The sequence below is a fragment of the Diplotaxodon limnothrissa genome, linkage group LG2, assembly GCF_057381915.1.
Source record: "Diplotaxodon limnothrissa isolate DT_005_m linkage group LG2, D_limnothrissa_male_GT1.1, whole genome shotgun sequence".
Lineage (NCBI taxonomy): Eukaryota > Metazoa > Chordata > Actinopteri > Cichliformes > Cichlidae > Diplotaxodon > Diplotaxodon limnothrissa.
In genome coordinates, this window is record NC_140597.1 from 22,447,694 (window position 1) to 22,462,692 (window position 14,999).

Sequence of the window (14,999 nt, forward strand, 5' to 3'; positions counted from 1 at the left end):
GTATATATCATATTTAGTATAAAATATTAATTGATATGAAGTTAAACATTTTATTTTAGTTGTAGTAAACTCTAGTAAACTGTCTTTTAAGCTGGCGAGTCATTTTTCTTTTAATGCCTCATTAGAATAAAATGTCTCTTTACCACAGTGTTGTTGGGCCTGATTTATTGTTGGTGTTTGTGTGGCGCTCTAAGTCAGCATGTCGGCATCCAACTCGGGAGAACAGCAGATCAGATTCATTTAGCCTGGATGATTATTTTTGATGAGATGAAAATAATGGTGGAAAAACTGTCACTGCAGTGACGGCGTGAAGGACGTTCTCAGATCAGGACAGAGAGATGTATAGTGTTGATCACAATTCAGCTCACTTCCTGTCTTTAACTGTCTTTAACTCTGCGTCTGTAATGCTGTCTGTGTGTCTCTCTCGCCATCTAGTGGCAGTCCAGTGTCTGCAGCAGATAAGAGTGGGAGGTGTGCGTCCCATGGAGGCTCCTCTTTAAGCAGCAACCATCCAGGTGTGTGATGCCTAAACACAGCTCACCTCACTAACCTCAGTCCTGTGCTGTTGGAGTAACAGAGCACAGTGTCCTTGCCTTAGGGTTCAGTTTATATTGTGCACTAATAATCTTGGTTCTGCCATCTTTGAACAGCTAAAAGCACTCGTGTTATTTTAGTAATGACATGTGTTTGCAGTGTGTTTGTTTTTGACTGCTGTTCTCAGCAGCGCTTCAAACTTACACCTTACTTGCCCATGTGTGTGACACTAGTGTGAACAGCGTATGTGGGTGTGATCTCATGGGTGCCTGGCGTGGGTTGGGGGAGGGGTGTACGCATGCAGAGTACACTGCAACAGAAAGCACAACAACAGAGCGATGTATTCAAAGCCTGCCCTCTCCACCCGCGTCTCCGGCGAGAAAGAAACAACCAAGTCATCTTTTTCAAAGTTCTGCTTGGTGTGTCCTCTGTGGTCGGCAGCAAGGAAGCTGCACTTCTGCTGGGATAGACAGAGGGGAGAATATGTTTAGGATTTCAAAGTTGCCCTCTGCGTGTAGTTGGAAGGAAACACCGTTTGATGCCTCCCACTCAGTTTGGCTGCTGGCCTCAGCCTCCTTTGTTCGAAGTCACAGATCAGACATTGTTCTTGACAGTCGTGTAGCTCCTCTGTGGTTAGACGAAACCTTTATCTACTCATGCTACAACTGAGAGAAAGCCGCTTACTGCTTTGTAAATAGTAAAAGGAGCGTTTGATGTCTCGATTTATTGAATGTGTGATACTTAGGCTTACTTAGGTGCCCCGATGATGTTATTTCCACGAACACTTTTGATTCCAGCAGCACAGAAAGACTTTCTTCTCTCTCACGCTTGATGGAAACACAACAAACAGGAGTTGTTTCCTGTTTTGTTCCATAAAACAAACTCTTTATAAACAGTCGTTCTTTGGGTATTTAATTACCTTCTTGAACGACTTGATAACCAACCCTAATGTAACTGTCCTGTAAGTCTCTACTTCATGATTACAATGCATCACATGAATCTGTGGAAAATATAAAGGGAGTGTTTGAAGTGACAGCATGACAAAGGCTTTATTTTTAGTCCATTGTTTTTGTTTTACAGGCTAAATCTTTACTGTATTGATTTAGTTTCTATTGTTAAAGTTTGAGCTGCAGTATTGTGCAGTTTTCAGGGAAATGGCTCTAAAACCCAACAGTAAACTACCAACCAGCACCAAGAGCAGTTAGACACCAAGTGGTGAGCCAGATACTTCTGTCATGTGGAGATAAAAGAAAATAGAAAGAAAATAGAGCCCATTTGGACAGAGCGCAGCTGAAATGCTAGTGTATAAGTTTAAGTAAACTGTGGGCTGGACTTTTAAAAGGTGGATTGTAAATCACTTTTCTTCAAATACACTATGAACAACATGCCTCTGTCTTATGGAAACTTAAATATATTTTTATTTTAAATCACCCGGGCAGTTTAGGGAGTCATTATTAAACATTCCCCTGGAAGCTGCAGGTGGATGCTGGAGTTTAAACAGCACACAGTAATGCAGTGACATGAAGCTGAGATTGTGGTTCACACATTTGCCTAACGAGCTAAAGATTGTCCGTTCGATCCCGGGAGGAGATCCAAGTCATTTCAGTCTTTTCCCAGAGAGGGCATCCAACATTTAAAAAAATCTGTCAAATCAAACATACCGAGCTGCCCACTGTGGTGACCCTTTGTGAATAAGGGAGCATTTTTTAGATTCAGAAGTGTTGCTGTAGACAATGAGGACAGTACAGCTCGAGTAACCTGCCTGAACTAGCTCACAGCCTTGGGTCCATTTACTGTCTTTAAAGCAGTCTGGCAAGAAACAGGTATATTTACACATGAGATTCCACATGTAACTCTCACACTGATTACTGCTGCTAACATATCGTTAGCTTCATAGCATAAGTGCCTAAGTCATTGACTTAGTCAAATGACTTAGGCAATTATGCTATGAAGCTAACGATATGTGTGTGTCTTAGGTTACTTCAAGCTGGAAAGTCCCCTCCTGCAGCACCACCCACACAGGAAGCTGGATAACATAAGCAGTGGACACACACAGGTAAGTGTTGTTGGAGCATGTGTGCAGTCTCACTGGTTTATAGAGTTAAATTGTTTCAGTATATCATAGTATCAGTACAAAGCATGCATGCACATGTCATCTAGATCCCTCTTCCTCATTGATTTGAAACTTGCTTCATCACATTAACATCAATGATTTTTCTCTCTGTCCAACTCATTTTTCCGGCTACTTCCTTTTCCTCTCGCAGGGAATAAAACCCGCTCTGGGTCGGCTTAACAAGGCCGCAGAATACTCTTCTTCTAGCGATGAAGTCGGCAGCAGTGATGACGAGGAGCGAAGCGGGTAACCAAACACATCCTCAGTGTATTTATGATGCTGTATTCTTATTGTTAGAGGTTATTGTTTAAGAAATGTTCCCATCAAGCTCATCATGTGTTTGACCTGCTCGACAGTTTCTTTTAGCAAAAAAACTAAGTGTCCTGCTGCACATGAAGGAGTGAAGCAACTCTTTTAGTTTCCAAACAGCACTGTGACGAAACATGATGTGTTGCAAGATTTTTTTTAAACTGATATTTAGAATCTAGTAAAAAGTCACAAAATTAGTAATTCTGCTGCATCTACTGGGAGAAATGAGCACTGAAATATTTCTGCTAAGTATGAAGAGGAAATGAAATCCAAGTCTGTTTATTGTGATTTCAATTCCTGTGGCAGTAAACCTGGGAGAAGCCAAGTATCTCATTTGGTTTAACAGTCCTGAAAGCAAATTAGTGTTACTATAGTGTTGTTTGTGAGTTAGTCACAGTCTGAAACAGCAGGTGTCATTAGGATCCAGTGTGTTGCTTTTATTGCTGAAGGATGCATCAGTCTTGTTTCTAACTATGAAATATGACATCTGCAGTCGGTCTCTAGTCTAAAATCTCGAGCGGTATGTTTCAAGGTCTGGCATGTCCAATGGCAAAGGGAAATACTTCAGAGGAATACCCGACGGCATCGTCCTGCAGCCTCACCACAATCTCAACCAGGTACTGAGCAAACACAACCACAGAGCACACGTGACTGTCTGCTCTGTGGTCGGTTGTGTAAAAAAGCTGACTTCCTAAAGCTTTAACATTCATTCATGTGACGCCTCACAGTTACTCAAGTTACATCCTGTCCTGGTATTGCTCTATAGATTTCGCAGTTGGGTTCAGATGACACCTACTTGCTACCAGACCTTCTGCAAAAAATTTCTTCCTCTAGTCCTACCCACAATGCATTCATCCAGCAGCAGCGAGCACGGGAACTTGGCTATTTGAGATCGCCCACATCTCCCGGATCCCCCACACACCAGGATCTACATGTAAGTAGAAAATCAGCACAGATTTCTCAGAGCTTTGCTGCTTTACTTCTTCTGGTCATTGTCATCATCAGCATCCCTGTTTATCATTCAGTGTACACTACAGCGACGTTCAGCAGTGTTGTTTGTAATGAAAACAGTATATCATGCTCTTTATTATGTTGCTGTCATACTGTCAGTTTGTTTCAGTGGTGGATGTTCACGTTGAACACTGTCAAAGTAACTGCTGTGAGCCAAAAGCTCTAAACACTCGATGTCTTTTTACTCTTGAGATCAAATTGCATTGCTTTTGAGGGGCAACCAATCACTCAAAAGTTATCTTATATGATGAGGGCCTTAAAGAAAGACAGAGGATGAATTGATCGGCAGCATCAAAACCCAGTATAACATAAATATGGATTATTTTGAACTATGAATGAAAGCTACTCTAGTAGCATCCAAGAACAAAAGAATTAGATTGTAAATGAGAATAATAGTTGTTTGTTTTTTGTTTGTTTTTAAGACAAAGTGCTGATTAAGTTCAGATGGACTTACAGTTGTATCAGTATTAATGTCCTTGTGTTAATAAATGTCAACAGACTACTTGATATAAACCTTTGGGCTCATTATCATAGCCAAGGTTTAAATAAAGCGACAGACTGCATTAGTTATAAATGTCCACCAGAGGGAGGTAGTGGCACAGGCTGGGAGCTCAGTCTTCCTGGGTTTCAGTTTGGATTTCGAGTTAACGGAACTGTTGTTACTGATGTATGAAAACCATAATTTGTAACTGGTAAATGATTATATAAATGGTTTATGGTTTCATAGCTGTAACTGCCTGTTGTTGTTTTTTTTGTTCGTGTTTTATTAAAGTATAAAATCTCTTCCCTTGTCATTGTGCTCATCAGGATATCGGCAGTCCTACTGGTAAAAGCCCGACATCATCATCTTCCTCCTTCCTGCCCTTCATTGATCCACGATTGATCCCCATCTCATCACCACCACAGAGCCCGAGTGAGTTTTCTACCAGAGAGCCGAGCTACAGTTTGCTTTGTGAGCACAGTTTAGTTTTATTTTTTAAACTTTTATCTTGAATCATTTTTGCATTCAGCGGGCATTAAGGGCGAGCCACTGAAGAGAGAGAACCACAGGAAGGGCTCCGTGGTTAACGTGAACCCAACCAACATTCGACCACAGAGCGACACGCCAGAGATCCGAAAGTACAAAAAGAAGTTCAACGCGGAGGTTCTGTGTGCTGGATTATGGGGTATGTAGTTTTTATGTGTTTTATGTTGTTTGTGTTTTTAAATGAAGTAGATTCTTTCAGAAAATGATACAAACTGTGTCAGTGTTGATATTTTCTGTTTTGACGTGCAGGTGTGAATCTGCTGGTGGGCACAGAAAACGGTCTGTGGCTGCTGGATCGAAGTGGTCAGGGAAAGGTGTACCCGCTGATCAGCAGGCGACGGTTTCAACAAATGGATGTACTTGAAGGACTCAATGTGTTGATTACTGTATCAGGTATATGTGCTGCATGTTCAAATGTTCAGAGCTACAGAAACAGTGACACAGAGTGCAGCACTCTGCCCTGCATAATGATTAAACTCTGCTTATAAGTTTTGCACAGTAGTTCAAAGAGACCACATTACTGTAACTGTTTAACAGGTTTCTTCAGGTAAAACTGACACTTGTGTGTGGATGACTGCTCGATATTCGTGCTCTGTTCTGGTTTGCTCCGTCACCTCAAAGAAACTGATTGAAACTTTGTCACACTGAAGCAGGAGTCGTTTGCATCCTTCCCTCTCTGTCTGTAGGAAAAAAGAACAAGCTGCGTCTCTACTACTTGTCCTGGTTAAGGAATAAAATCCTGCGTAATGACCCGGAGGTGGAGAAAAGACAGGGCTGGACGTCAGTGGGTGATTTAGAGGGCTGTGTCCACTATAAAGTGGGTAGGTACACTAAATAAAAACAGAATGATATTTTACAGAGCTTCAAACTAATGCAGGTTACAGATGTTGTGTATGTAGTGATCTTTAGGAGCTACGTGTAGAATATGTGGTCTCAGATTTTTCACGCTCCTTACCGCTTGTTTTGTTTCTGTTTTTCTGTTTTCTAGTGCGTTATGAGAAGATAAAGTTCTTGGTGATTGCCTTGAAGAATGCTGTGGAGGTGTACGCTTGGGCCCCAAAACCCTACCACAAATTCATGGCCTTTAAGGTTGGTAACAAATTAATGAAATGCAATAAAAATAAGAGATACTGAAGATATAAGTTCATCAGTCTGTGGAGCTGTGAAATACTAATATCATGGAAAGTACTACTTATTCTACTTATTAGAAGGTTTTTTAGATGTTTGTAGTAATCGTAAAGTCACACAGTAGTTTATCTCAGACTTTTCTTCTAGTTGAAAACTTGAAGCACCTTCCTTTTTACTAACCAGTGTGTGTAGTCATGTAAACAGGCTGACATGCTGGTTTTAGCATGCTAACTAACAGCACTACAGACAAGGTGAAGCTAAGTTTAACATCGCGGTGTAACACCTAAGAACATCAGCCTGCTCAGCTTTCCTTTCCATTGATCGATTCATTGATTAAGTGGGTTATTGCTGTGTTATTTCCACAGTCGAACACTTGCATGTACACAGACAGGACACATCAGGTTCTGGGTCTCATAACCACAGACTCTCAGCAGAGATGTGTCCCATTTCTGTTTGTCCTCTGAGGCCTGAACTACTTTCTCTTCCATACCGTGTCACAGGCCAAAAATGGAAGAATTAGGTGGACTATCTTAGGATGGCAGCTTTTGTGACACTGCATTATTATTAATGGAGCAGTTTCACTTTAGATTATGTAATTAGGCTAATGTGCAAACTTATGTAACTTAATCATCGTGTCTGTGTGTCTGCCCAGTCCTTCAGAACTCTGCCTCAAAAGCCCCTTTCTGTTGACCTGACAGTGGAGGAAGGTCAAAGGTTAAAGGTCATCTACGGCTCCGTGTCTGGTTTCCACGCCATTGACGTAGACTCTGGGACACCATATGACCTCTACTTGCCGACACATGTAAGCATCTGCTCCGTTCTTCGTACTCTTTGAGGATTGTGTCATCACTTCGACTCAGGAGGTTGTGCGTGTCTGTTTGCATGTTTTGTTGGCACTGTTTTTGCCATAAAGGTGTGTGTCGAGTCTGTGATGTGGGATAGTTTGAGGGTTTCCCTGCTCTGCTCCATCACTGTGGCTCAACCTGTAGTTGTCATCGTGAGAGTTTTACATCTTTAAAGACTAAACCGATGTCTGATCTCTGTACCTGCAGCTTTCTGTTAAAGCAGCTTATTAAGTCATTTTCTTTCATTTATCAGCTCTCCAGTCGACCATATCACCTCACTCTTCATCTCTTAGTATACATTTCAGTATAGCCCTCCTCCCACTCACAGTCATGTCAGTCATTACTTTCCTGCATTTCTGCTGTGTTCCCTCCACTCTCCTCCAACACAGTCGATGGCTGTCAGAAACTATTCTTCCATCCGCTTCCTTTTCTCCCTCCCACTGTCACTCTATCATTCAAGGTACCACTGTTCATTTTCTCTTAATTTCATCGTCTCTCTTTCTGCATTTACCAAAATATCATTGCTCGCCCTCACTCCGTCTGTGGGAACTAATATCAAACTGTTGTGACTCACGTTCATAGGTGGTGTTTGAACTTTCATTAAATCTGCAGACACTGACTTGAGTGAAGCTGCTGTCACAGATCTTTTATGCGTGTACGCTGATTTTTCAGCTGATGTTGAAATGTGGATGTTTTGACGAGGCACTGGAGCGTTTTATCATTTCCTGTGTGGCTGTGGAGGAGTTTGATTTGTGATGTTCTCTAGAATTAGCACAGCTTGACCCAACAGATTCATCACAGACTCGACACCGCCTCCTGAAAATGAGACCGACACGAGCAATGACACTAAAGGAGTCACATGCTTTAGTGTCATTGATGCAGGTGGCTGTAGCTCAGGTGGGAGAGTAGGTCACCTACTAACAGTGGCTGGTGGTTCGATCCCAGTCTGCTCCAGTCTGCATGCCAAATATCCTTGGGCGAGATACTAAGCCCATGTTGAAGCCGTCTGTTTACCATTTACATGTAGAAGGTGCTGTTCTCAAACTGTAACGAACCACAGCAGACCCGGTGACATTTTCAAGCTTTTCAGCTTTATTTACACCTGCACAGCAACAACCAATACAGGATCCGGTATAAACTGGCGAGGCGTGATTGTAGATGCCACTCAGGCGCATCCATCTCACCTGCAGTGGCATCGCAAGCCACACCCTGCCACATAAACCTAATAAACTGAGACTCACAGTCCATTCAAGTCACCACCCTCCTTAGAGGGCCTTTAAATTAGGCAATAACACATTGTACACCATGTCAAACTAAGCACACCCTTACTACACACTACTGCTGCATTCAGGCTTAATTTTTTCTAATGATGTCTTCATTATTTCCTGATATGTAAAACCTTTAGAATTGAATGAGGAACCGTGACTGTATATGCTATAGCCTCAGTATCTGCATCAGATTCATTTCAGTTTATAGGTCACATACAAAGCGATTTAATCTCAAGTGGGTTGTCCCAGTTAAACTTTGCATAATAACCTCACTTTCACCTTAAAGTACACTCTGAAAACATTCACGGTTAACGACACAGTCACAGCACTGATGAACTGGAGCATCTTAGGTGTGTTTTCAACACCTGTGGCTACAACTCTGCATGATCTCTTTGGTGAAAGTAAACGACTGCATTTGGTGGCTGGAGTCAGCACGGCCAGTATTTCTTTGTTTGGTCCTTGTTGGGAACATGTAAATCTGATTTGTTTAGTGTTTAATATTTAGAAAGGTTACGCTGTAAATGTATTTGTGTCTTTAACTGTGACCAATCGCCCACTGCTGGTACAATTGGAGCAGTTATTATTCTTCCTCTGCTGTATGTGGGCATGTAAAGCTCGCTGTAGCTTGAGTGAGTCATATTCACATTCTGACACATCCTGTTAAATATGTTCTTAGCAACAACTGGAGAGGCCCGAGGCTCAGTTTATATTAAAGTGGTTCAACTTTACGCTGGAAACATTTTGGCTTGAGCCTTTATTTAATCAGTCTTTCCAGAGTCTGAAGGTAATCTGATTCCATCAGTTGATTTACTGTGCAAACTATACAGCACTACATGTGGTGTGGAGTGTGAGTGGGTGGCTGGTTGTTCCAGTTTAATGGTTTATTTAAAGATGTTCTTTATATTTGTCCGCCTAGCATCCATACGAGGAACGTTTAATCATTTTGTGAGTCATTCTGAAAGGACTCGTGTCACAATTCGATTTTTCGGTCACAAATTGCTGCGTGGAGTTAAAGCGATTATAAACTTTCTTTCTGTGAGGTTGTTTTTTTGTTTTGTTTTTTTTTATACACCCAAACACACACAGCACCCCTGCCATCGCTAAACGTGCTACTTTCTGTAAGCAAGGAGGAGTTGGAGACACATGAAGAGAGAAATTAGCTCTAAAAATACACCCCTTCTGTCCTCCTTCTCTTACCATCATTAACTCTGTGTGTGTGTGTGTGTGTGTGTGTGTGTGTGTGTGTGTGTGTGATAGAGAGAGAGAGAGAGAGAAAGTGAGTGTGTGTCCTGACCTGCTCCCCCCCCCCCTCCCTCCTGTGTATATTAAGCGAGCCTGCTCACAGCTGTCTACTTCACCGGTGCCTTATGCTGCTGCTGCTTCGATATCATTTCTGCTCTCCTTCCCGTGTTTTCCTCTTTTCTTGTCTCTCTTACATACACACTGGAGCTTTCTGCCAGACACACTCAGCTGCAGCACTCCTTTAAACCCACTCACTTTCTCTTTCTTCACGCACACTGGAGGAACCTTCACACTGCTGGGGCTTTTCCCAGTAGCTGTTATCTGATACACACTCATTCTTGTCTTAGGTGCATACCCACACACACATACACACAATCAGTTAAAGACGTCAAAACAGTGATTTCTGTTACTGTTAAAATCAGTTCACCTGTAAGCAAAGCCTAACCCTCAAACGTTTTCTCTCTCTCACACACACACACACACACACACACAGACACACACACACACAAACACAATGTGCCCACCCACTTAAAGAAGTATACACACGCGCACACACACGCGTACAGCCATCTCCTGTTGTTGCCTGCAAACTATGTAACAATGCTGATTCCAAGGCAGAGGATTAAGATTGCGTTGCGGCTGTGGATGCCTGTTCTCATGCTCAGGATTGTGGTGGCTCACACTCTGGTAAGGTGTTCGGTGTGAAGCGCAGTGTTTGTGTCGGGCACAGAGCTCAGCCCAACATTTTCTTCTTTTATTGTAGGACTTTTGCTTCGGTGGAATCTGTTAAAGGATTCATTGACGTTGCAGTGTTTGTCCTAATATCTGTAGTTTGTCTGATATTCATGTTTAGAAAGTTGCAATGATTTATTTTCATAGTTAAATCTTGTCAGACCTGCTGCAGTGAACGCTTGGTTGGTTGGAATATTTCATAACTAGTTTGCTAAAAGTGTCTGAACAGATATTTCAGAGTTTCGCGATTAAATGAGGCTTGCAACAAACAAACACCTCTCCTTCACGTTTATGGACTTTAAGGTTGTGCGATATATAAAAATGTTCCAATCGACAGTCCAATAACCGATGATAGGAGGAAAAGTCGTGCAGCTGCAGACTTTTTGATGGGCGGAGCAATGCAATCATGCACGGACTGATTTGCGCATTTTAAATTTCTAAGTTTTGTTTGGAGGGAATATTTTAGCTTCTTTTCTTGTTTGTTTCAGTATTATTATAGATACTTTTTGGATTATTCATTTATTTATTTGAGATGCGCCAAATCCAACAAAAGACTTAACTTTACATCAGAGGGTTTTATGTTCACTGGAAGAGACATTTTGATTTTTAACTTACTTCTTGTTTAATTTGTATTTGTTGTTCGGTCGAGTGTGTCAGACAGATAAACACTGGAACAGCCTGTAAACACGTTACAGTGGGGGAAAAGCTCATTCCTCTTTGTTTCCAACATTGTGGTTTTTTTAATTTGTTGTTTGTTAAAACGGCGCTGTTATTTTTGACTGCTTCTCTTAGCTTCAACCAACATTATTAACAAATGTACTCACGGGCAAAAAAAATAAAAACGATCAGCGAAAGGCTCCGCCTATCGTCGATGTATTTGTCCAATCACCGATGGACCCTTTGATTTATTAGAAACCTGTTTCTGAAGCGTTGGGTTCATCCTTCAGCTGGATAAGTAAATGGATCTTATCTGGTTAGATAAACATCCTGAGCTGTTGTGAACATGTGTCTGAACTGTTAAATATATTCCTAGGTCACTACTTTGAAGATGTTCTCAGTGAAATAATGTAATAACACTTTTCTGAATGGATTTAAATAAAGTTAAAGTTAGATAAACTTAACTGAGCAGTGAAATGCGTCTTTGAATAAAATCGAATCTCTAACTTGTTTTTTTACTTCCTCCTGGAATTTTATCTTAAATACAGGCTGCTGTGTTCAATCTCTGTTAAAATGTTTTATTAAATTAAGAATCTGAGTATCTGGTCAGTTCTGATACAATGCCGCCATATTTAGTCAAGGACTTTAGTTTCATCATGAAATCTAGTCTTTGAAATAAAGTTGTGACTATGGATTTGTTACGTTTGATTGTTGCAATGGTTGTGCATTTAGACCTGAACCTTAGTCTTTGGATCACCAGTGACTGTAAGATAACATTTAAATAGCATGAAGGAACAGCCTTCATGTTTTCTGCAATCCATATAGATGATAGTATTTTCTGGGGTTTTTAATTTGGGTTTTTCTTTCCAAACAATAATTTAAAAAAAAAAAACGAGTGTTCATGTTGTGTTTGTGTGTGCGTTACTCTGCAGATCCCGGGTCCCATCCGTCCCCATGCAATCATCATTTTGCCAAACAAAGCTGGAACAGAGGTCCTGGTTTGCTATGAAGACGAGGGCGTCTACATTGACACCTATGGCCGTATCACCAAGGATACAGTGCTGCAGTGGGGGGAAATGCCTACATCTGTCGGTAATGTTGGAGCACACATCTTTATGCAAATGCTATATACACCCATAAAGGTCTATTTTTGTACACAGTGCGTCTTTGTGCAGGTACCACTAACAACAACCCAATTGCGATGATTAGTCAGGCACTGCTTAACATCACTGTAGATTTTTCCAGTTCGACTCACTAGATCTGGATGAGCAGCTGTCCTGCCACTGAGAACTTAACCTGAACCACATTCAGTGGAGACAGATCAGGGACAGGGTGGGCTAAAAATAAGATGGTAGTCAATCTGTGTGTGTGTGTTTTTGGGGCATGGAGATGAGGCAGTATTCAAGTATAAGGAGTAAAAATGTAGGAGACATATTTAGACTGTTTTCTCATATTCGTCTGTTTCTCTCCAATCCAGCCTACCTGCAGTCTAACCAGGTGATGGGTTGGGGAGAAAAGGCCATAGAGCTGAGGTCAGCGAACACGGGGAACCTGGAGGGAGTGTTCATGCATAAAAAGGCTCAAAAGCTGAAGTTCCTGTGTGAAAGGAATGACAAGGTAGGAGGAACCTACGACAAAAAACAGCCTCACTCGCTTTATTTATGCACCGTTTGTTTGATTTCAGTTCCTAAAAGCACCGTCTTGTTGCAGGTTTTCTTTGCGTCGGTGCAGTCGGGCGGCAGCAGTCAGATTTACTTCATGACTCTCGGACAGAACTCTCTGTTCAACTGGTAACACTGAGACCAGTTACCTCTGGGATCGACTGGTGGGCGTCTGCCTTCATTGTTCTGGGTTATCCTGGTGATGCTTTGTTGTGTGTTTTTTGGCTTTGTGCTGACCTGCGTTGACCTCCGTGAAGTGGTGGATACCATTGCAAGAGTCTGCTCGATTCCTCCATCCGTCCCTCAGCCTTGTGCAGTCGCCATGTTAAACCATTATGATCAACGATTGAGCTGGTCAAAAATCCGCCTGCAGGAAAAAAGCTTGAATTCATCGCTCCATCATCGACTACTGACGCGTGGATCACAGCACTGACGCCTGGACATCATTTGCAGCACAAACACACATCCACAGAAATGTTCAAAGGTACAAGCAGCTGTGCCAGCGTCTTTTTTCCTTTATTTTACGTGACGCTTCACCAAAACAGAGGGCTTCACGTGGACGGTTGTTCTGGGATTTCACATGAACACCTGGCTGTTTGTTCAGCGCCTGGATTTTTTTTTCTTTTTTTCAAGAATCAATTATGACTTAATTATGTGCTTAACAAGTATTTGATTGTGTGCGTTTTAAAATGCCCAGCTCTGATGCTTTTCTGGATCATCGGCATCCTCACACCTGGATCACAGTTGTTGCTGCACACACCAGAGAGTAATCATCACTTAATTTGTGTTTGTCTGTCAGTAGCTTTGTTCACTCTGTACATCACCTGGGCATTTAATGAAATGTGGGCTGCTTCATATCATTCCATCTTTGTTGCTCGTGCCATGATTACGTCCTTGGAGCAGTTTTAGATCCACAGTGTTCGCTGCCTGTCTGCAATACCTCAAAACTGTTCCGGTATTTATGAAGTCCTTGAATTGATAGAATTGCTTTTATCAGAGTGGTAGAACCCAAACAAACTATCATATTACTGTACTGACTCATGTTCTAGTTTATTAAATACATATCACTATTTTATTTAATATATAGCACTATCAAATGTTAGATAGGAATTATTTTCTCACGCAACTAGTCTGCAAATTCGTTATGAAGTGAGGAAAAAAAAAATACTGATGGGTATATTTGCTGCGTTGCATAGTTTGAATTAGTTTGAATATATGTTGCTAGCACAGCCCCTCCCCTCGGCTCTAAGTGTGAGAGGTCAGTCTACCACAGAACTGGACCACGTCATTTAAATCACATTTCTTTTTGCAAAGGACCTTAAAAGCCATTTACCATAAAAGGAGCAATTTAAATGTGCAGCATAAATAGTGTAGATAAATAGAGATATAAAGCAAGTATAACTCGCTCTTTTTTTGTATAGCTTGTATATAATCCTGTAAGATGCACTGTTTTCTAAATATTTTATTACACGCCATCTTTACATATATGTACAGAATTGCAGGCTTACGAATGTGAAATTCAATCTTAAAACCGAGTCGTGCATGCCCCCCACGGTCTTTGATTGTGAATGTGAGCTGCTCACAGGACTCACAAACTTGGCTGAATCGTCTAAAATCAAATGTGAATTCTGTTTGTTTGATTTTTCTTGTTGCATGTGTAAGAAAGGTGTTTTGCACAGTTGCCCTCTTATACGCGTTACATCAAAAGCCATCCTGTCGTCAGTATTGAAGAGATCACTGCTAACCTTTGGATCAGTATTTGTTACACTACCCACTGTCGGACCAGTTTTTGATGGGGCAACATGTTGAAAATATAAAATATAGGATATGTAGTGAGTTGGGCCTCTTTGTCTTTTATTCAGTGAGCTTCAAAGCAAGAAACCAAAGATGAAAGCTTTGATGTATTTGCTTCCTTGATTCTAACAGATTATTCACAAGTGACAACTGATCTCATTTATGAATCAAGTTATTAATTTGATAAACTCTTAGATCACCTTGGAAACTCACCCAGGCCCAAAGTGTTGCAACAAAATACACACAAGTCAATGTTACGAGTGTTTATGTATTAAATATCACAGATGTATGCATTAAGTATTATTTGCTTTGGTAAAGGTAAAGAAATCATTGCAGTTTTCTTACCTTCAAATGTGAATCTGAGTATTTATCCATTTTATTATTCTGTTTCTCCTCTGCGAGATTTTGCTTAAACGGCTAACTTTATGTTTTTTACATTATCCTGCACACTCTTGAATTTTGTCGTTATCATAATTGTGCCAAATGTTTTTATATACATTGATACTTTAATTTTACTTTTATTATAGACTTATGACTTGTGAGAAATATTACAGCTGGTTCTGTGAGAATATTTTGAACTGGAAAATGAAATTTTTGTCTTATTGCTAAGTTTTAATCACGTCTTACAACGATTCTTTCGGGGACAGAAGGTGTTTGATTGTCTGACGTACTTAACAA

The 14,999-nt window shown here is 41.0% G+C and overlaps 1 protein-coding gene across 1 annotated transcript in view; it reads left to right on the top strand.

The window, feature by feature from the left end:
• The window catches only part of LOC146638393 (mitogen-activated protein kinase kinase kinase kinase 4), a 54,620-nt gene extending 40,013 nt beyond the window's left edge, over nucleotides 1–14,607 (top strand). Inside the window, exons 20-33 of the mRNA XM_085361133.1 lie at nucleotides 436–515; nucleotides 2,511–2,590; nucleotides 2,799–2,893; nucleotides 3,489–3,573; nucleotides 3,723–3,890; nucleotides 4,775–4,880; nucleotides 4,978–5,133; nucleotides 5,244–5,387; nucleotides 5,681–5,815; nucleotides 5,983–6,083; nucleotides 6,775–6,924; nucleotides 11,799–11,958; nucleotides 12,344–12,483; nucleotides 12,577–14,607. Of these exons, the coding sequence (XP_085217259.1) occupies nucleotides 436–515; nucleotides 2,511–2,590; nucleotides 2,799–2,893; nucleotides 3,489–3,573; nucleotides 3,723–3,890; nucleotides 4,775–4,880; nucleotides 4,978–5,133; nucleotides 5,244–5,387; nucleotides 5,681–5,815; nucleotides 5,983–6,083; nucleotides 6,775–6,924; nucleotides 11,799–11,958; nucleotides 12,344–12,483; nucleotides 12,577–12,660 (1,684 nt within the window). The 3' untranslated portion in view covers nucleotides 12,661–14,607. The remainder of the gene's footprint in view (nucleotides 1–435; nucleotides 516–2,510; nucleotides 2,591–2,798; nucleotides 2,894–3,488; nucleotides 3,574–3,722; nucleotides 3,891–4,774; nucleotides 4,881–4,977; nucleotides 5,134–5,243; nucleotides 5,388–5,680; nucleotides 5,816–5,982; nucleotides 6,084–6,774; nucleotides 6,925–11,798; nucleotides 11,959–12,343; nucleotides 12,484–12,576) is intronic.
• The last annotated feature ends 392 nt before the right edge of the window (nucleotides 14,608–14,999 follow it).